Genomic DNA, 21,481 nt, shown 5'->3' with positions numbered 1-21,481 from the left:
CCCTCACCTCGGGAGGTGTAAGAATTTGGAACTTCTCCAGATTTACATGCGCTTGTAAATCGGGGGCAGCGTCAAAATCCATGGGTGTTGTGTGGCAATACCCACCACAAGCCCTGTGCTTGTGATGATTTTTCAGAACAAGATATTTTCCATTTTATTTTCTTCTGTGAATTTTATAGCGACCTGCGGAAAAAATCTATTTTACCACTTTTAAAGCACTGTAATTTTGCACAAGTGAAGCCAGCCCTGGTTTACTTGCAAAAGCTGTCTTCACCCTTGATTTGCTTTGGCTTTGCTAGATTTTTATCAGGTGCCCTAGGACGAAAAAAAAACTTGTTTATGCACTGAGCTGGTTTTTAGGAATTTTATTGTAACATATTTGTGCCCCTCCTTTCATAATATCTATGTACTGTAAAATAATGCACTTTAAAGGTCTGTTTAAAGTTTAGTCCTTCTGCTTTCTGAGTTAATATTCTCAGACTGTTAGATACCGTTTTTATGTAAAGGGCCTAGATGGTTCAGAAATCTGTACTGGCAATTGTATATGAATTATTGGTCTGCCATTTTAATTATGTACTGACTAGTTTTAGCATTTATTAATTGTGCGTTTTATGTGCTTTTATGGCCAATACTGGCCACATACAGTTTTATTTGACTTGACTTGTCCTAATCCAATTACTAAACAGGCAGAGAAGCCCTCAAAGCCAAGTAGCTTCCAGGGGAGAGTTTCTGACGCAGAAGCACAAAAAACATATAGAAAAAGCCTGCCTTATTTCCTGCCTAACTTAAAACCTACAGGGACATTCAACAAAGGAGAAAAAAGGGTGAATGGGTGCTGAAATAGACATGAGCAGAAAGCTATTCAACTAAATAGAATGTTGCCAGGCAACTATTACATGCTTCTAACAGACTCAAATACTCCTGGTGCCAGAATTGCCCCAGGTGTAGATTTCTAACCCAGATGTGGCAGTAGTGGTAGGTTAGCGGACTAGTCATCAGCCTAAGTTCCACTGCCCTGATTTCCATTGCTGCCATGGCTGGTGCATACCGTCTGGAATTAACATCACAAATTAAGCATCTCTGACAATCTTCAATTAGCAGCTCCCCAACTAACTCTTGCTGCAGCACAGCTGTACCTCTGAACATCGCCTTCAGCTCCCTCCACTTTTTAAGAAACCACACCTTTCAGTAAGAACCCACTCTCACCAGACATTGCACACACCTCCTCCATATATATATATTTATATATATGTTGTTGTCTCACACCTCAAAACACACCAGGACTCCTGTGACTGCCTGCAGCGTTCACAAGCTTCATTTGTGTGTGGGTGTCTGCAAGAGTGTCAGAGGAGCCTGCTCTTTGTGAATATTGGATGCAGTGTTGCGTAGGTGTGGAACTTAATGTTTTAAAATCTTAAAACCATCTTGTCTTCACGCTTCTGGCTTATTCGGCTTACACATGGTGTCTCTTCCTACATAGAAATACTAAATTTCTGAACCTTCCATTTGACCCTTACAACACTTTCTCATCATATTTTGCTTTACCTTTACAGGACACAGTGAGCTTCGTGGCCCAAACTACAAAAGGACTACTACAACATTTCAAAACAAAAGACAAAATAACATGCCAGGACATCAGGTTTACTTTTTATGTCTGGATTGGCAGCACAATTATCTGCAGACCTATTGTTATCAATGCTTTAATATAAACATAGAGTGAACTTCTGCTCCATCCAGAGGAATATTCCTTTCTCATCTCATGCTATTGGCTGTTTGGTGTACTAACTTTTTTGCCTTCTATGAGGCGCTCAGAACTCAGAATGAAAGCTCAAGCCAGAACTATTGCTTTGCAATGCAATATTTCCCATGCTAGACAGCAAGAAGAATGTTTTGTTTTCGGAAGAGTAGTTATGTTATGTTCTACATAATTTATTTCCAATTTCCTTACCCCACATTGATACCCACCAGTTTCTTAAAAACAATAAATTGTAGTCTCTATTTACACTAGTTTGATTGACTGATTTTCCGCAGTTCCCAAAACCCTATCAAGGTGAAGAAGTGATGAAGGAACATACTATACCTTCTCATATGCAACTTTGTCTTGGATGTGCGGAATGTGTGGTTAGTAGAGTTTTATCCTGGTAATCATAGTTCTTAAGGAATAGTTGAAACCTGTAAATGTTCCTGTCCCTGGGAGGTGGTAGTTATCATCTGATAAAATGATTTATTCACTTGCGACTCATGCTTGCTCAGTTCATGCTCCTAGACAAGGCACTGCATTGGCGATTCATAGGACAAGACAAGTTGTCTTACAATTCAACCTCAGGACAAAAAACCAAAAAGGAGAACCTTAGCTCAAGTACTACCATGCCTGTTAATCCACTCTTATAAAGAAATATCTAGGTGATAGCTCCTTCTCAGTGCAGACATTCACCCTGTGGTGCAATACACTTCTGAAAAAATTAGGGATCAACAATTGCCACTAAGATTTCAGAAGAGCAGTAAACACCTGGATTTTCCTATATGCTGGACCCAACTAAATCTATGCCGCAACCATGAAGTGGTTTATATATGCTCCTTACGATCCTAACCTCATACTTCTTTGGTTACAACCACAAGCGTAAGCTACAGGTTCATGCTGCTGCTCTAAGTCTGCAGCACACTGTTTTGGTTATCACAAAACACCAAAACTCAACACTAATAAATGTTACTTCTTCCAACATCTGTCTCCCATTTTGTGCGCCAGACAGTGAAGTAAGTACTTCCCTGACTGCTGGAAAGTGTTTTGGGGCCTCAGCAGGAGGTCAGAAAGTGCTACAGGAATGCGGCAATGCACTGTATAACACAGAGTCGCCAAAATGGAGACAGCCCCTGAAGTTCAGGAGCATGCGTAAGACTACAGAAACCAGGGTCCCCTCCTCTTTGCAATGTGCAACCCCACAAGAGGCACCGGACGTTCCAAAATTGTGGGGTGCCATCTCTAAATGCAGAGCTCCAATGGCAAAGGTGGGCTGTTCCCAAAGCAAACTAAACTGTAGCTCATGTTATAAGACCCATCCTAAACAAATCCCTACAAGCAGTAAAATTATGCCTACCCTGGCATCTAAACAACAACAGAATGTCCCTGCGAATAACATCAGCTCTCCTTATGTGATTAACATCTCTTGTTCAAACCTTTATGAGGGGATTTGAGATGTACACAAGGAACACTGCTGCTGATTCACCCAGAGGGCGTGGCAGGGGGTGAGGGGTCCTAACAACAGCTATGTGCATGGGCAGAGATCAGGCTGAGGAAAGAGACTGCCAAATCATGAGCCAGTGGATCCTGTTTTTTAGGTCGTGCCTGGGCAGCGCATGCGCTGCTCTGCAAGACATGCTGTCTTCAGGTAGGGACTTGAGGCTCCGCCCACTCTCCACCAATATTTTTCATTGGCTTGTGTCATTGTCCACTGTAAACTATGGCTGTCATTGGTCAATAGGCTTAGTAGTCACTCCTTAGTACTGCCTTGTCTCATTTTGTAACCTCCCACGGCGACACCCCCTGTTACATGTGTTGTTACTCAGTAGGCTTTAATTACAGCCTCCGAGAACTATTTTCTCAAATAGCTTTGTCCTGCCTGCTGGACACCCTCTCTCTTAACGCTTTTAAAACTTTTTTATAGGACAGGCGCTGAACGTAATAGGTCTTGCATTTGCGAGAGTTTAAGCTCTTGGCATTGTAATGATAATGCCTTTTATTTATCTGTTTTAAAAACAACACATAAATAAAGGCACTGTTATTTACAATACAAAAAACACAAAAGAGCAGACCAGGTCCAAAGATGGTGTGTGACTAATGCAGTCAATGTGTGACAACAAGGTGAATGTGTGAAACAAGTCGTTGGAGACAGCAACTGTGGATAACAGAAAGCTAGAGCAATTACCATCAGACCACCCTCATGGTGGAGTTTGCATCACGTGGGAATTGCTTGTCATACCAGCCCAAATCCGACCATAGAGTGCCGGTATGGGAGAGGATGTCAAAGAATGTGATCATAATGTACATCCTCAAGTGGTGTGAATACAAAAATGCAGTGCTCAAATAATAGTGAATAAAAATAGAAAAATTTGGACTACTTAGACTCCGAAGAACGTTTAAACAGAAGTCTAAGTGTCAAGAATTAAAAACCTGCAAGGTAGTAAGACTGCCTAGAGGTACTGAGCAGTACGGTCGACATGTTTCAGCCTAAGGGGCATTTAGCCCAGCTTTCTTCAGGACCTATGATATAAAATAGCTACTGCAACTACATATGATGTATTAAAGTGACACGTAACACAAATGTACTAGTGAAAAGTTACATCTATACCAAAAACTTTGATACTTAAGTGTCCACTGATGGAAAAGATATGTGTCTTCTTCCTATCAAGAAACATAAACAGGTCACATCGTGCAATCACCGGTGACTATTAAAGGAGGAAGGGCGGCATTCCGTTCACCTCCACTTCCGCTCGGTTCCAAGCAGGAGGCACCGACGGACAGGTGAGTCGCTCGGTGACTTCCATATACATAATCCAGGTCAGGTCCCGTCCAGAATACAGGATTAGCCACTGTCCACAGCGGTGGTTAAATTCAAAAAAGCTAGTATGACCCTTAATTTCTATCAAACCTTTGGCTTGGGATGTTATTCTGTCGTTTGACACCCCTCTATAGTTAAAGAGCCTAGGATTGTGAGTGGCCCAGTCAGCTACTTATTGGCTCCAGTACCCCTTTCTAATGCCATAGTACTGTGGTCTTAAACAAGTGTTCTGTTTATATCCATCTTCTGTATTAATTGTAGACAAGTTCTAAACAAACAACTGAGAGGCATATAGCATAGCCAGGAGAGAGCCCTGTGACATGATTAATATCGCAATATGCGCAAGTCCTATGTACCCCCTGGGAGTCTTTGATTTTGTGAGTGATTGGTGAGATTTGGTATGACAGCTGGGTTGCTATCACACGTAGGTTGGGTTTTATGTGTAGAGCCATTGGCTTGGGCACTGTAAAGTTGTGTGCTTACCGTGTCCCCTTTCTTCTACACTGCAGAGCGGGGCCTCACACTCCCGAGCGGTCGCCGGGTGAGGTGAGGTCATCACCCACACAAGGCTGGGTGAGTATCACCATGAGGAAATGCCTCAGGGTGATTAAGCTATTATGCTTTTTATCATGCAGAATGCAAATTATTCTTGCAGTTGTGGCTATGCGGTCACTGTGTGTGTCTATAGGTGCATGTGTGTATTTGAGTGTTGTTTAACATAATATACATCTGTTTATGTTTCTTGATAGGAAGAAGACACATATCTTTTCCATCAGTGGACACTTAAGTATCAAAGTTTTTGGTATAGATGTAACTTTTCACTAGTACATTTGTGTTACGTGTCACTTTAATACATTTTATGTAGTTGCAGTAGCTATTTTATATCATAGGTCCTGAAGAAAGCTGGGCTAAATGCCCCTTAGGCTGAAACATGTCGACCGTACTGCACAGTACCTATAGGCAGTCTTACTACCTTGCAGGTTTTTAATTCTTGACACTTAGACTTCTGTTTAAACGTTCTTCGGAGTCTAAGTAGTCCAAATTTTTCTATTTTTATTCACTATTATTTGAGCACTGCATTTTTGTATTCACACCACTTGAGGATGTACATTATGATCACATTCTTTGACATCCTCTCCCATACCGGCACTCTATGGTCGGATTTGGGCTGGTATGACAAGCAATTCCCACGTGATGCAAACTCCACCATGAGGGTGGTCTGATGGTAATTGCTCTAGCTTTCTGTTATCCACAGTTGCTGTCTCCAACGACTTGTTTCACACATTCACCTTGTTGTCACACATTGACTGCATTAGTCACACACCATCTTTGGACCTGGTCTGCTCTTTTGTGTTTTTTGTATCGTGACTACAGGGGAGCGAGCAGACAGGTCAAGAAATATTCCCCTAGACCCTCCACACACCTGTTTTTTCTACTGTTATTTACAATGCCAATAGCTCAAACTCGCATAACTGCGAGACCTATTGCATTGCAAATGCTTGTTTAGTTTTGCAAATGCCTTTAGTCCAAGTTTTTTTGTATTTTACCTATTTACCTGGCTTCCATCTAAATTTACTATGGCGGGACTCTCTGGTGGTGCCGTTCTTGACCTATTGAGCTGTCAACTGAGTGGTGTGTGTCCAGCTGCTCATGGTAGGGCATTAAGACGTTTGCTGCTTTAGGCCCACATTTGGACTCACATTGTGTTGACTCGCATTTTTTTGTTGTTGAGAGTTTTATATAGGTTAACCTGCACCTTAATCACAGTGTTGTGCAGGTTCACATTTCAATCGCCCCCCTAGAAATGGGGACAGAAGTTCACTTCTTTAAACTCTCCTGATGTGCTGCTTCATCTCATTCAAGCGGTACAAAAGGGGGTGGTGATGGACGGAGCATCTGAATCAATCAAACACTCACACCCAGTCAAAAGATCTGGGTTTAATCCATCACCGTTCTTTAGCCCACTCTGCCACCCCATATATGAAGCCCTGAGACCTAATAGGTGATTTAGTCCTATTTCTATGTCTGTGTACTTAGTTGGCATTACCAGCTGGGCGGAGGAGGCACACAAACATGGGCCGTTCCGCCAGGACAGGCTGAGGCACAGTGAAGGAACTTTCTCCCCACCCTGGGAATACCACGAAGGCTGCAGTGAAAACAATGAGCTCCTGCCCATGGAGTGATTAATGGCGTCCCCTTGCTGTTTGTGGGGGTCACCCATTGAACGATTAATAATGGCCTCACTTTGCTATTTCTGAGGGTCAGCTGCTCTGAGATTGACTGCTAATGTGTCACTGAGTCCGAAGATCATGGCAGCCCGATTGTCCTGCAAATAGCTGCAACAACTTGTAAACCATTCTTTAAAAAAAAGAATTAATATATTTATTGGTTTTCAATGGTACCACCCAATACCGATCGTTCTCTGGCAACGCTCCCAGGATATGGAACGATCTCCCTGGAGTCCTCAGATGCAACCCCTCCTTCTCCTGTTTCAAAAGGGACCTGAAACTCCATCTCCTAATCAAATACTTTCCTGACCAGCGTCAACTAACCTATTCTTCTTTATCCAAGCTGTCTCCTCTCTCTCTGGACTTTTAGGGATAGTGGGTGACCAGACTATGTCACTCTCGGCTTTCCTTTTATTGCTCTCTCCTCCTACGCTGCACTGCACATTTATTACAAATGCTGTATTTTTTTCTATGGTTTGCTTCCTTACTGCCGGCATATTTTGCAATGTAATGTCCTTCTGCTGTTTATTGTGTGTATGTGTAAAGCGCTCTGATACCTACGGGTTAAGCTAGCGCTACATAAAACTTTTAAAATAAATAAATAAATAAACACTCAAAAAGATACAGGTAACATTCTGAGCCGACACAGTAGACATAACAATGCCCTTTTCCAGCCGCGGCCTGTGCAGGTAAGAGCGGTGGGGCCGGGTGGGATTTCGACGGACGATGAAAAGCGAAAATTAAATAAATAATTACATTTCCATCGTCCATCGAAATCCCCCGTCTCCCCGCCCGGCCCCACTGCTATTACCTGCACTAGCCACGGCTGCCCTTTCCCCTCCCTCTTCCTCCCACCCCTTGAGGTACAACAGCAACTGACTTCAGTGTAAAAGGGCCACAGGTTCTCTTGTCAATTACCAGAGTCTCAAACTAAGTTCCAGTACCGAGCAAGGGTGCAACGGAACTTTATGTGATCTCTATATTCCTCATTGACAGGTTACTTGGGCTTCTGTGCCCCCACCCCCATATCTTATCATATTTATGGGGCCCCCTCACCTGAACTACCATTTTCTCACTTAATCTGCACCTTTCCATGCCCATCATTCAGTCTTGCAGATGCAGGCTGAGGTCGCTTCCCCATTTTTGAGCATTTTCCCTTCTTGCTACAGCGTAGCCAGGTTGACCAATTTTTTGTTATAAGTCGTGCATCCGAATCCACCCAAACACCCAACTAGGCAGGGGGGGCTCAAGGTCAATTGTGATCCCATGGCCTCCTTGAGATTGCGTGGAACCCCGTTCCAGAACATGGCCAGCTTCGGGTACTCCCACAAATCATGTATGAAAGTGCCTCCCTGTCCCCAGCGCCTCAGGCATAGGTCATCTTTGGATCTACGAATTTTATGTAAGAGTGTATGGGTGTAATAAATGATATGCTGGATTTTGTACCTAATGAGTCAATAGTTTGATTTTATGGCCACCTCCCTAGGGAATTGTAGAGCTTCCCTCCGGTTTTCGTCAGTCAGTCCCATCATGTCACCCTGTCAACGGGCTCATAGTCGGGACAGACCTCCCTGCAGGTTCCTCATCAGCATCGCATACGTGAGGGAGATAGCCCCTGATGTCATATGGCCATCCAAGAGTCCATGGGTGCATCCTCCATTGTTTACCCTTTTCACATCCTCGCTTGTAATGCATATTGTAGTTGCAAATGCTTAAAAATCTGTGTAATGGGCATTGATTGCATATTCTGCCCGTAAGTGTTCGAATGGTATCATTCCATTTGCATCCCATACACCCTCTAACGTGGAGTGGCCAATGATATCCCACTGTCTGAAGCCCATTAGTTCTGTCACTAGGCGCAGCCTCGTCCCCACCCACAACGGAGTGTGGCTCTTTCCACAGGCCATTTTTCTATTCAGTTTATGCCACAGAGAGACCACCGTTGTGGTAGCCGACGGTGCACCCACCAGCAATCTTCCCCCATATAGCAAATGTAGGTACTCCTTTGGCCCACGTTTCTCTTGGTCCATCAGGAAAGCCAGATCACCCAGTGAAGCATATGCCCATTCATTCACTATCTGAATCTGTGCAGCCTCATAATACTTACATAGTGCTATTCTACCCTCATATACGTATCTCTGAAGAATGGGGAGGCAGAGAGCAGTTCGCAGTGGACCATTGTTCACCAGTAGGGATCGCAGCAGTCTATTCACCGCCTGGAATAATATGTTTGGAATCGCATAGGGGCTGTTTTGTAGGATGTAGGGAAATCTGGGAAGAGCAATCATTTTAAAGATTGCCTTCCGCCGAGCAGGGCTAGCGGCAGAAGCCTACAGTGTTGGATATCCTTTTCCAGGCTCTGAAGCAGTGGGACTAGGTTGTCCTTATAATGCGTTCTTTTTTTTTACACCCACAGACCTAAGTATTTGAAGCAGTGTGTAACCATCTGCAGGTGCACATGCAGGGGTTCCTCCACTCTCCATGTCCCTATCGGGAAGATCAGTGATTTATCCTAATTGAACCCCAGTCCAGAGAAGTGCCCATAAATCCTAAAGATGTCTTTGAGTCTCTTTAAGGAAGAGTATGGTTCTCTGATATAGATCAGGATATCATCGGCATTCAGTGATATCTGATCTTCCCAGGAGTAGTTCCATCTCAAGCCCCATACCTAGGCATCCACCTGGATCTATTACGCAAGGGCATCTATCTCCAAAGCGAAGAGCATCTGCTCCACAGGGCATACCTGCCCTGTACCTCTCTATATGGGCACCTCCCTGGAAAAGGGGCCATTGAACAGGAGCCTGGCTCTAGATTGGATAGAGGAGCAGGGTCCGCTTCAGGAATCGAGGTCCAAATCCCATTTTGCGCAGTATGGCAAAGAGGAAGGGCCATTCAATCGAGTTGAAGGCTTTGTTCACATCGAGCAATATGATGGCCAGGGTTATTCCCCGTGTATCGCCATCATAATGTTATTGTAGAGGCGGCATGGGGTCAACTTAGTAGATCGGCCAGGTATGAATCCATTCTGGTCCAGGTATACCAGATCAGAGACTACACTTTGCAATCTATTAGCTGGCACTTTTGCTAACACTTTAGTGTCTGCATTAAGTAGGGAAATTGGCCTATAGGAATCCAATCTGTCTGGGGTTTTTCCAGGTTTAGGGATAAGTGTGATCTTCACTGTGGTGTAAAGATCTTTGGGGAGTTTGAGCCTACGAAATGCCTCCATGTACATGTTGAACTGCAGGAATACTACCTTATTTGCCATTCTCTGGAAGAGTTCTGCTGGTAGTCCGTTTGGACCTTGTATTTTCCCTGACTGAAGCTGCGTGAGCACAAGGCTTATGTCTTCTATTTTTAGGGGCCCTTGCAGTTCCAGGGCTTGAGCCCCGCCCAGGCTTCTGCACAGGCAGTTTCAAATAAAGTTCAATAGGCCTGTCTCTGATGTGTCCCTATGGGGCATGTAAAAGTCCTGCATACATTCTACCATTACCGTTGCGATCTCCTCACTACCCGTGATAGCTAAGCCATCCAAGCCTATGACTTTCCCAACATGCCTAAATATGTGATGAAGAGACTACAGGTAGCACATAATGCGGTAGCAAGACTCCTTCTAAAAATCCCCAAATGCATTTCGGCTAAAGATGCACTGAAATAGCTACACTGGCTCCCTACTGAAACAAGAATAACGTTTAAGTCCCTATGCCTGGCATATAGGGCTGTTAACAAAAAAGGTCCAATAAAACTGAGACAAATGATGCCTAGGTATATCCAGACCAGGCATCTAAGATAAGCCCAGCAACAGCTTCTTAGGACAACCAGAGCCAAAAGAGCCAGGTGGGGGGGCAGATCATTTGCCCACCTGGTACCAAAGACGTGGAATGCCCTCCCATATAAAATAAGAATTCTACCCAACAAAACCTTTTTCAGGAAACAACTCAAAACGTTGCTGTTTCCCTTGTAGACGCCCTATGGATAAGAGCTTGTAAACAGTACTCTTTAGCGCTGGGAAGCCCTCGGGCAATCTTAAACATAAACATAAACATGGTGCCTGTCCCTGTCTCTCGTATTAAGCTAGGCCAGGAGTTTACCTGCTTTGTCCCATACATGGTATAGTTGTTACTGTTTGATTATGTGTGCTAGTCGGACTTCATCTGGGGCTAGTATTCTATTTTCTTTCAACACAATAATGGAGAGGGGGAGGTAAGGCCACTGAATGTCCTCCCTAGTCAAAATACTAAATCACAAGCGATTACGTTAGCTCCAATAGTAGGTAGACTAGATGTTTCCCTATTTGGGAATAAAAGTCCGGGCTCAATTAGGGACTTCATAGAAATACTGTTGGGCTACATAGGAAGACCATTCTTATGGAAGATGAAGCCTCACACAGAGTTTGTCATCCTTCATCATCGGCAACCACTCCCAATCCTGGTAGGACACTGCCACCAGGGGGGACTCGACCTCCTGCTGGGACTCTGACGAAGAACCATATAGAAATCGACTGAAAAATGGCGGGATCCAGATAAAATAAAAATACCTTGTGGATCCCCTGTATATGTATATCAACTTTAATATTGGGGACCTCCGGTACGTCTAAAAACAAAAGTGAGTATTTTGAAGACAATGTCTCAAATAGTCTCTTTAAGTTAACAAGTTTCTGCACTAATGTTTAGCCTAAGCAGGTCTGGTGCTTTCTTTATGGCTACCTATCCCTAAATTTACATGGACTAATTGCCAAAATCCACAATATTAAAACCAGGAGACCCAGGTGAATACTACCGGAGTATAGATATATTAACCCGAATTTAGGGGATATCGGCGTCCTGGTCTGGGAGGGGACAAAGTCCTCTATAGTCACACTTTTGTCAAGATGCTAACTAATCATGCAAATCAACCTATGTGAGTGCCAACACCCAGCCGCTGGTATGGGGAGAGGTTGCCGATGATGAAGCATGACATAAATTGTGTGTGAGGCTTCCTCTTCCATAAGAATGGTCTTCCCACATATCCCGAAAGTATTTCTGTGACATCTCCAATTGGGCCTGGACTTGTAATCCCAAATAGGGAAATATCCAGTCTACCTACTATTGGAGCTACCATACTTGCTTATGATTTAGTAGTAGTTTATATTTCTCAGTCTTGAGGTGAATGCACCACTGTGCAGCATCAGAAGGTGTCAAGGTCTCAAGGTCAAGGATTTCCTCTTCTAGCTCTTTACAGTGGCAGCTTCTCCCTCTCCTTTCCCCAATTTCTCCAGCTATGATTACTTCCCTTATGGTGGCCTTATAAGCTTCCCAACAAGTTACTGCATCAGTAGCCTATGTAGAATTTTCTTCGAAGGCTAGGACCGTCACTTTATCGAGATTCCCCAGCTCTTTTTTTATTTGTGAGTCTCCATGTGGCCATTCTCCAGTCTGCTCTCCCTTGTAAAGTCGGTGTGGATAGAATAATACACAGTGGCTAATGGTCAAAGATACCTCTTGCTTTGAAGTCTGCCTCAGTAAATCTGTGTAATGGTGTCGTGGTGTAAGGAAGTGGTCAATTCTGGAGTGGGAATTGTGTACCTCAGAGTAAAAGGAGTAGCTTCTATTTGTCCTATGCAGGGATCTCCATACATCTCCCAAACCCATGGCCGGCACTAAGTCTCTAGTTTCCACGTTCGGGGGTACCTGGTTGGGGATAGTCGTTCTATCCATGGGGGGGGGTAAATTATCATGTTAAAATCCCCTCCTACTAGTACCGTCGCAGGTGGGAGATCTAGTAGCAATTTGCTCAAATGTGCCAGTTTCTCAGTCTGTAATCCCAGTGTGATATACACATTTACCAGAGCAATTTCTCCCCCCCCCCCCAACAGCCCAGGACCACCGTATAGATGTGGCCACTTTGCCCTCCTTTTTTTGAAATGCATATTTGATTTCCATGTTGCCAATTCATTGTGCAAGCTTGAAATAATTATTTTTCTGATGGATTGCTTCCCTGGTTAGCCTGCTGTCATTTTTTTCAATATCTTCTATGTTGTTGGCAGATATCCCAGGCTTTGTTAATGGATCTTACTTCTTCTGCCAATGCAGAGATATAATAAACCATAAATTATATCAAGATAGTGAGTGACTTTGCAGGGCGACGCAGTGATTAATATGTGGAGGTGGCTGCAGGGGGTGGGTACTGGCACTCATTTTTGGAGTCCTGGACATATTTTTCATCATCAGACTGACCCATTGCAAAATAGAGAAAGCGTAAAAAGGGAGGGAGAGAAGAAAGATAGAAAACAGAGACAAAGGGATGAAACAGGAATGAAAAAGAACCTGCATGAGTTAGAAAAAGAGGCAGGAAGAGTAGAGTGGTGGAAGGAAGAGGCATTAAGTGCAAAGAACAGTCTGCCTTGTTAATCAGCCATCTCAATGGGCTCCTAAGAAAAATATATTGACCCTAAACTCGTTTATTTTAGTTTAGAATTTAAGCTTTGAGGAGTAGATACCAAAGACCAGAAAGTGGTGAACACCTAGATGGCTTACTGGGAAAAGCCGGTTTCTCACAGGTGAATGTGTGAATTTACTGAGTGTAAAACGGCGCTCCTGCATGTGATGTATCCAGAAGTAGGGAACCGTAGGCCGAATACAATACAATACACACTATCATCCTTGATTTACATTTCAATAAAATGTGGAGTCAAAATAAAACAAAAAATGACAACAAGGTTTATTTTTTCTCCAAAAATCAGACACAACATCATCTTTATTTTCAACACAGATTTACAAAAAATGACACACTGGCACAAATGTACAAAAACATACAGATGGACGGCAAAAATAGATAAGGAAAGAAAGCTAGAGAAGAGGTGGTGGGGTGGATTAGTGTCAAGGTAAATGATGCCCATTCCCACTGCAGTTTAAGTTGAGAACTTTACACATATCAAAGGCACCCAGGCAGCAGCTAACATCCAAGCTGAGAGAGGCCCTACATGGATACCTATTCCTGCTATACCACCTAGCCGACCTCACCATGTCTACATCTCTGGAGTGCCTCACTGTCAGTGCCACCCAGACTCTATCCTCAGAGAACTTGGCTTATCTTCGTGCACTCCATCTGTCTGCCCAGAGGTCTCACCAGCCTGTCAAACACTCTACCTCCCAACCCACATACCTCCAGCCTAAAGGTTTCAACAGACTTTCCTGCTTTCTACTTCCTAGCCCAGAGGCCTCACTACATTCCACTAAACTCTGCTTTCCAATCCAGTTATCTCACTTCAAGAGATCTTTCTTCACCTCTAGGCATGCTACCTCCAAGCTCGGTGGGCTTGCATAACTCCCCTACTCCCTACGGTCCAGTCTGGATACTTCACTCCAGCCCAAGCAGTCTGCAGCCCAGTCAGGATTCCTGCAAATCTCTGAATTATACTGCAATAGAGGCCTTCCTTCAACTGCCTCTTTGAGTCTCCACTGCTCAATAGTTGCCTACACCCACCTCAAACACCTCCATGGTCTTCCACCATGTATCTGCCTCCACCCGCCACCCTATATGCATTTTGCTAATTTCTCTTAAATGACACAACAATTTCACCTGCGATGAGGTACCGCAAGGTCAAACACAGTGAAAAGGGAGCACATCCAAGCTAGCGGGAAATACACATGTTAAAACTAGAGGGAGGGAGAAGGCACCAGGCCCAGAGATCTGAAGATGCCACTAGGCTCTGTAAAGCCTGAGATGGACTTATCTGTAAGGGTAAATGCAAAATGTGGTTACTAAATTCTTCCCTATGGTGGCATGTGATCTGTTTGGCTGGGATATATGTGCTATTTGAAGGACAATGCTCAAGACGTTTATCCATTGGATTCCGTCAACTCATGCAAGACACTTTGGGGGATGTTTTTGGTCCAAGCCATGGTTAAGAGTCTGCTTTGACAGACTCATCACCATCCCTACTAGAGTTTTAGATACATCCGCATGCCATGGGGAATTCCTCCAATTCCCTATAAGTCATACTGCTTCTTGATGCCTCGTCACGTAAACCTCCCTTGAGTTGGTTCTAAATAACTGAAGTCTATAGGTTGCAGAGGGACAATATATATCTCAATGCTTGCAAGATCATGTTCTGCACTAAGAGTAGATACACTGATGTTATCTACTTCAGGGCTGATTTACAACAGGGTGGTAATAGAAAAACCTCAAACTTCACGAGGAAGTGCTTTATTTGGAAAATAAACCATCGGCGGGCTTTCCTGCCTCAGAGCGATATATGAAAGATACAATTCTGCCAGTGGATTCTTTACATGAATTTAGCATGTCATTCATAAATTGCTCAATCTTCTCCTCCCACCCAGCTTTAGCTAAGATTCTAAGTCCTCTGGGTTTAAGGCCACTAGTTTTAGTATCTTGGTTTTTGGGTTATAGTTGGCAACTTCACAAAGGCATTAGTGAGCGTTGAACTGCAGTCACCCAACCCTCGACCAGATTTTTTTGTTGCACACTAACATGCAAAGCATAGGCATCATCACATAAGCGGTGTAACCTGACTGGAATATAGGGTGATACCAATGTGTCAGAAATCAACGCAGTTGGTGGTGATCATTAGATGATTTTGGTAATGGGGCTAATGAAAGATAATTCCAATATATGCTGAAGTTATAGTGTATTTTAGGATGTTGCAGTTTTGAGCTGGCTGCTTGTTTGGTTGAGTACTTTTACTACAGAGATCAATGTATTTGCATCTGTCAGCAAGCTGCCTTGTACTAACTTCTCTGGTAGAACCAGCCTTGAGACTCAGAGCTATCCCTTAAGTTGTAAGCATTTTACAGTCGCAAATTTTAGACAGCAGCATTAGATCAGGTTAGACCAGTGTTTCTCAAACTGTGGGTTGGGAGCCAATTTTTGGTCAGCCTCGAAAGCCTAAGTAATAGATAAAGATGCCTTTTAGTTAGCTTTTTGTCTTGTCCCACATGCTGCTCTTCAAAGGCAGAGGTCAGATGTCCGGCTATGTTTTTGACTAATTGCCTCTTATGTTTTTTTAACATGGGGATTGATGTTTACAAACGCTTCTCACTTTTCAGTCAGAGAAAGAAAAGTAAAGTGAATTATGGGACAATCTTGCTGGGATACAGGGAGAGCGAAAAGAAAGGATGTAAGATATCTTTTTTTTTAACACACAACAAAATGTAAATACCTGTAAATTTACTTCACGCATTCAGCAGTTAGGAAAGCAAACATGGATCAAATGTTTTTGCAATTCTGAAGTATGATGGAAACAAAGATTTTAATAGGATTAAAACAAATCAAGTCACTTTACTTGGTAATGCACAAATGATAAATATTCACTGAAACCCGATTTCCACACATTGTCATTTGTGTGCAACGTAGTAAAAATACATGACCCTGCAAATTTAGTGGGCATTTCAATGGAAAATGTGTTGTCTACATTTGACAGCGCGCTACCCCACAATGTTTTAGTTACATTTGAAAAAGTTGTCTGCCTCATGTCCATTAAAGTTAGGTGGATCGCGAAAGTTTGTTCCACAGATTGTGTTGTGGTTCTAAAAGGTTTGGGTAGAACACAAAGATAGCCTTAAGTTTACAAGATTTGGGAGGCTTAGGCCCCAGCAGACAGTAGAGTGACCCATCTGTTACAAAGATCTTAAGAGTTGGGTCTCACACAACTGAAGCTCCTCTTCAGATAGAAGCGCTATCTGTTAAGCAACACACATCCTATCATCAGGCATCATTGCCTGAGTACTCTAAAAAACCACACAGTTACAATGAAGTTGGCAGCTAATTTCTCACTCTGGGAACTGTGTGGAACTGTGTGGGCTTTCCTAGGTAATTCTAACGGATGTATGACATTACAACGCATGCTTTTACCACGCATGCCTTTACAACGCGGTTTTTACAACGCAAACCTTTACAACGCATAGCGCTTTGGGGTGCTGGATAGTGAATAGTTTAATTTACTATTCCAACTCCAGTCCCCGTGGACACTAGGGAAGGTGTTGGATAGTAAATTAAACGTATTCCCTATCCTAGGGCGCCCCCCAGCGCAATGCGTTGTAAAAGTTGCGTCGTAAAGGCACTGCGTGGTAAAAGTTGCGTTGTAAAGGATGTTTCCCTATTCTAACATAAGTGCTTTGTTCCTGGTATTTGTACAGATGGACAACTGCATTGTTGCGCTATGCAAATTTGCAAGCATAATTATGAAAGCCAGTGCATTCCACACTCTGCTTCCGGTTTTCAAATTGTAGTGCAATTGGGGTGCGGTCAATGTAAGAGGCAGATGCTTCTGGAAACTACATACAGATGTGTGCCGAGGCCGAGGCTTCCTATAGCACTGAATGGTGTTGCTATTCACTCACACTTAGAAAATGTGCTGAAGAAAACATAGCTGGGATGCATTTGCCGGATTGCTGCATTCTTGCAACTGCCTTGCTGAAGGATCCCTGAATGAGGTACCTTTTTCGAATTTATGCTTGACATACATTGTGCATTCTGCCACTGACAGTATTTACTAATACATGTCTTTTACTAGCAATGTGTCTAGGTCATGTTTGAGCCGGGGGTTCATTTTTAAAAAAGCTTGCAAAAGCTTGGCAGAATCTGCAATAGACAGTTGTGGACTTCCTGTTTATGTTTGTTCCCGTGCCAGCTGGTCATATCTTGGTTGAACTCATCTCAGTGCCAGCTGGTCATTGGCCTTTTCTACCCAAGCTTGCAGTACCTGCTTGGGCTTTTGTTCACTATCTTTGCTCTATTGGTCGCCACCGCTGTTGCTTGTTCTTGAGCCATGTCTGGCTTCCTAGGGCGACTGCCCAGTTTAGATTTCTGTTGCTGACTTCGTCTCCTAGTTTACTTATGCTGTGGTCTTTTCAGTTTAAGATTCCTGTTTCAGTCTTTCAGACATAATACTGTGCTCAGTATCTGCTTTACTCCCAAGGCTGGACTGGGAACGCAAACCGGCTCTGGCAATTGAGTTGGACTGGCCAAAGGGGGAGCGGTAAAGAGGGGAGGATGCACATGGAAAACACTGCCGCTGCTTTTGCCCCCTGGTAACAAAAACGTCTCCCAGGAGTCCAAAACTGACCCCCACCCTGGCAGCCCACCGGTGAAACACCCAGTGCCTGCTACGGCCAGTCCGGCCCTGTTTACTCCTCACTGCTTCAGCCCTTTTTTTCGTCTATGAGTTTTGAGTCTCTGTTTGCTAGAAGTCTGGCGGCTCCCCATATTCTGTCATATTTATTGATTATCAGTGTTGGATTGATGTTGAGGATTAAGGGCTTGATTTAGTATTCGGCAAATGGGTTATCTGTTACAAATGTGATGGATATCCCGTCTACCGTACTACAGTGCCATAATCCCTCTGTAACACAGCGGACGGGATATCCGTTACGTTTGTGATGGAGTAACCCATCCGCGAACTCTAGATCAGGCCCTAAGTCTCACATTCCACTGAACTATCCATGCGACATAAAGATATTACATACCCAGGGCCTGACTGAGAGTTTGGCAGACAGGGTATTATATCAAAAACACAATGGAGTATCCTGTGCCCATAGTCATTGGACCACCTGTCTCATTTAGAGTTGGATGGACTGCTATATTTCCACCGATGGAACCTGTGGACTCTGACAACGGAAATCTTCCTCCGTGGCCCAAAACAGCCGTCAGACGAAGAAGATAACACAGTCCATCCAATTTAGGGCGGACTGTGTTACGCCTTTTTTTCCGTCCGTCACTGTCAAATAATACCAGGTGGTGAGGGATAGGAAAGAAATTATAGTGACCCTCAAAACGAAAGTTTTGAGGGTCACCTCACTTAAAACGAAAGTTACAACATTCCTGTGAAACTTACTTTGGGGTAAGCAGGACAAAAGATTGCTACAGTGAAAATGGATCTATCTTATTTGTATTATTTGGTGTTCTAGAAACTTTCGTTTTGAGTGAAGTTTTGAGACAAAATTCCCAAGGTGTGGAGATTACTTTTTGTTTTTATTTTGCAGTATCAACCTCCGACTTCTACACCAAACAATTTTGTACAATTAAAGGAACTGCTGTGACTGTGGTTTCTTTATAATGTACAGAGTTCTCCACAGAGCCGACAGACAACTCTATTACATCTGCCTAACTCTAAATCGACCCCTGAGTGTATAAATAGCAGAGCAATCCTTCAGGTTAAATTGATATTGCATGCTCAGTTCTCCAGACATTTAAGGTATTCTGGTGTTTATATGGCTCAGGTCCACCTTGTGTGGTTTTCCCAATAGTCTCAGATGTGCTGATTTCTAACTACAATGCGTATTTTGTGCTGAGGGGGAAATCCTCTGACAAGAGGAGCATCGTCCCTGGTAAAGATATGCTGAGGGTGAAGGACTCAAGGCTTCTGAGAAGTATGCTGATGTCATCAACGTGCGCTCATCCTGAGAACGAGGGAGGCAGTGCTGGAAGTTATGGAAAGACTGGGGTATCGGTCACTTTTCGTCCTGTTGTGTTTTAATGATAAATACTTAAGCCTGACATGATGGGGGAAGTGAGTCTCTAGACTATGGTAAGGTGCCTTAATATTAAAACAAGAGCTCACAGAGTCAAGAAAGAAGTGGAAGGTGTGACCCTGCCCTGCCCAGCTCTTGCATTAAAACTAAAAAGAGTGTTCTCGGAAGGAAACAACACCATTCTGAGATAATCTTGTTTTATGCTGAAAGGAATCTGAGAGATAAAGAGAGCGAGAGAGACCTCGTACAGGGATTTTGAGACCTCTGAAACAAGCAGGCGTTGTTTGCATCCCTGGCAGCGGTGACTCCTGCGCTAAGGTGGAGGAGCGTCACTCCACTGCTCTGCAAGTAGTTTAAAAAGGCAAAATAATATGATGATAACGTAATGTTATTTTTATTAAATTTTTCCGTTCCTGCTTAGCTGTGGGGCGGGGCTGGACTGGCCAGAGGGGCGCCGGGGGAGGAGTGGTAAGTGCACTATACGTGCGCATGACAGTTTGGCCGGTCGTATTGGGCCGGCCCAACTGTCATGCGCACTTTGCATGTTGTCCACCGGCTGTATTGCACAGCCTGGGTGGAGAACATGCACAGCCTCCCCGTCCCTCTCTGAGCGCCGAACCACAGGGCTCAGACAAATCACAACACTGCTGTAAGGCAGCATCGTGATTGGCTAGGGGAGTCTGGGAGCCTGTGTGCTTCCTGGTTCCTACTCCTGGAGTCGACCGATGAGCTGAAGAGGACCGAGAGGTGGCAGCCGGCCTGAAGGTAAGTGTTTTTGTTTTAAAAAAATTATCCCCATCACCACCCCCTTTTCCTGCCCGCCACTCTGTTAAGTAGCAGCCACCACTGAGCCATGGATTACTGTCCTTGGGTAAATACCCAGGCTGTATTTTCTGTGCTTTGAGGGCAGGCATTTCGAGTTTGATGTATAAATTGTGGGTGGATTAAACTCACGGTAAAGGAGGCAGACCAGACAGAACAAATATAAGTTGAGCAGTAACCTTTGGGGACAACTTTTTAGCAAGTTTTAACTAATTGTATTCACTGTGAAGTTATTTTATTTCTATTTTTGCTGATTACATGGAATTCCACTACCTGTTGATGGGTTTTGCGGTGGTATCACAAATGAAGTTTCTTCGTTTTTGGAGTTGTTAAACAGCTAGAAGTCTACGATTGTGATGTCATCAGCAAACCCATGCCCGCTATTCTAGTCAGCAAAAATTTTAGAGGTGGAAGGCGAACAAAATACATGCACATGACTAAACAGGAATTGTGAACTTCTGTACAATACATAATTTTCTGTTTAACCTCTCTGTGGCCTTTAAATCAAAGTTCAAAGTCCAGAGAGGAGAAAGAAGTGGAAGGAACAAGAGCACCCCACGTGGCACACGACACAACAACTCCAAAGGGCAAGCGTGCAAAGGAGGCTGCTGAATTCCAGGGGGTATGGCTTCCTAGCTAGAGTAGGCACCACACCAATAAAGGTAATGGCAGGGTCATGTAAATGGTCTAATGTCATGAGCAGCTTAAGGGATGGTGGCCTTGCGTTTGTCGAGTGAGGCGGGCGTGGGATGGGTTTGACATGTTTCACAGTTAAGCACATTGGAGCTTGTTGATGGCAGAAGTGGGTGTCAGGAATGTGAGTTGTGCAGAGCCCTTAAACTAGAGATCGTAGAAAAGAGAGAAAAGAAATTTGAAAAATGACTCTGCCCCCTTCTGTGAGGCCCACATGACAACAACAACATCGAAGGGCAGCACACAAAAGTGACCGCGGCACTCGAAGGGGGACCGTGTCTGACAAGAGATAGGCCCACCCTCGTAAGGAGTGAGGGGGCTGGCGTGGTGCCTTCAGCACTCTAGGGCTTGATGCGCTCCTCACAGCTTTCCAGGACCACCTTTGCGGCGCCACCGAAGGTCTCAACCGCCTTGTCCTCCCACTGGATCGCGTTCCCGGACTGGTGGCCCGTGCAGTTGGCAAGGCCCTGGATCTCGGCGTGCGACAGCACACGGTCCCAGAAGTTGAACTGGGCGATCTCACCAACGAAAGCCTGCGTGGCGTCGAAGCGGCCGCCCAGGTTGTCCTGCGTTTGTTTCGAGGAAGGGACAAGGAAGACAATAAGAAGAGGCATAGTTAGTTAGAGGTATAAGACAGAGCAGAAAGATAAATTTAGAGCAGAGTGGCGAGAAGAGAAAAGGTGAGCAGGAGAGAGTAAAAGAAGTGCTCTGT

The 21,481-nt window shown here is 44.1% G+C and overlaps 1 protein-coding gene across 1 annotated transcript in view; it reads right to left on the bottom strand.

Moving 5' to 3' along the window:
- Positions 1–13,459: 13,459 nt before the first annotated feature.
- NPTXR (neuronal pentraxin receptor) overlaps positions 13,460–21,481 on the bottom strand; it is a 244,917-nt gene continuing 236,895 nt past the window's right edge. The window contains exon 5 of the mRNA XM_078683563.1: positions 13,460–21,335. Within this exon, the coding sequence (XP_078539689.1) occupies positions 21,111–21,335 (225 nt within the window). The 3' untranslated portion in view covers positions 13,460–21,110. The remainder of the gene's footprint in view (positions 21,336–21,481) is intronic.

Source organism: Lissotriton helveticus, chromosome 1_1 (assembly GCF_964261635.1).
Source record: "Lissotriton helveticus chromosome 1_1, aLisHel1.1, whole genome shotgun sequence".
In the NCBI taxonomy this organism is placed as follows: domain Eukaryota; kingdom Metazoa; phylum Chordata; class Amphibia; order Caudata; family Salamandridae; genus Lissotriton; species Lissotriton helveticus.
This window is presented reverse-complemented; position numbering and strand designations above follow the sequence as displayed.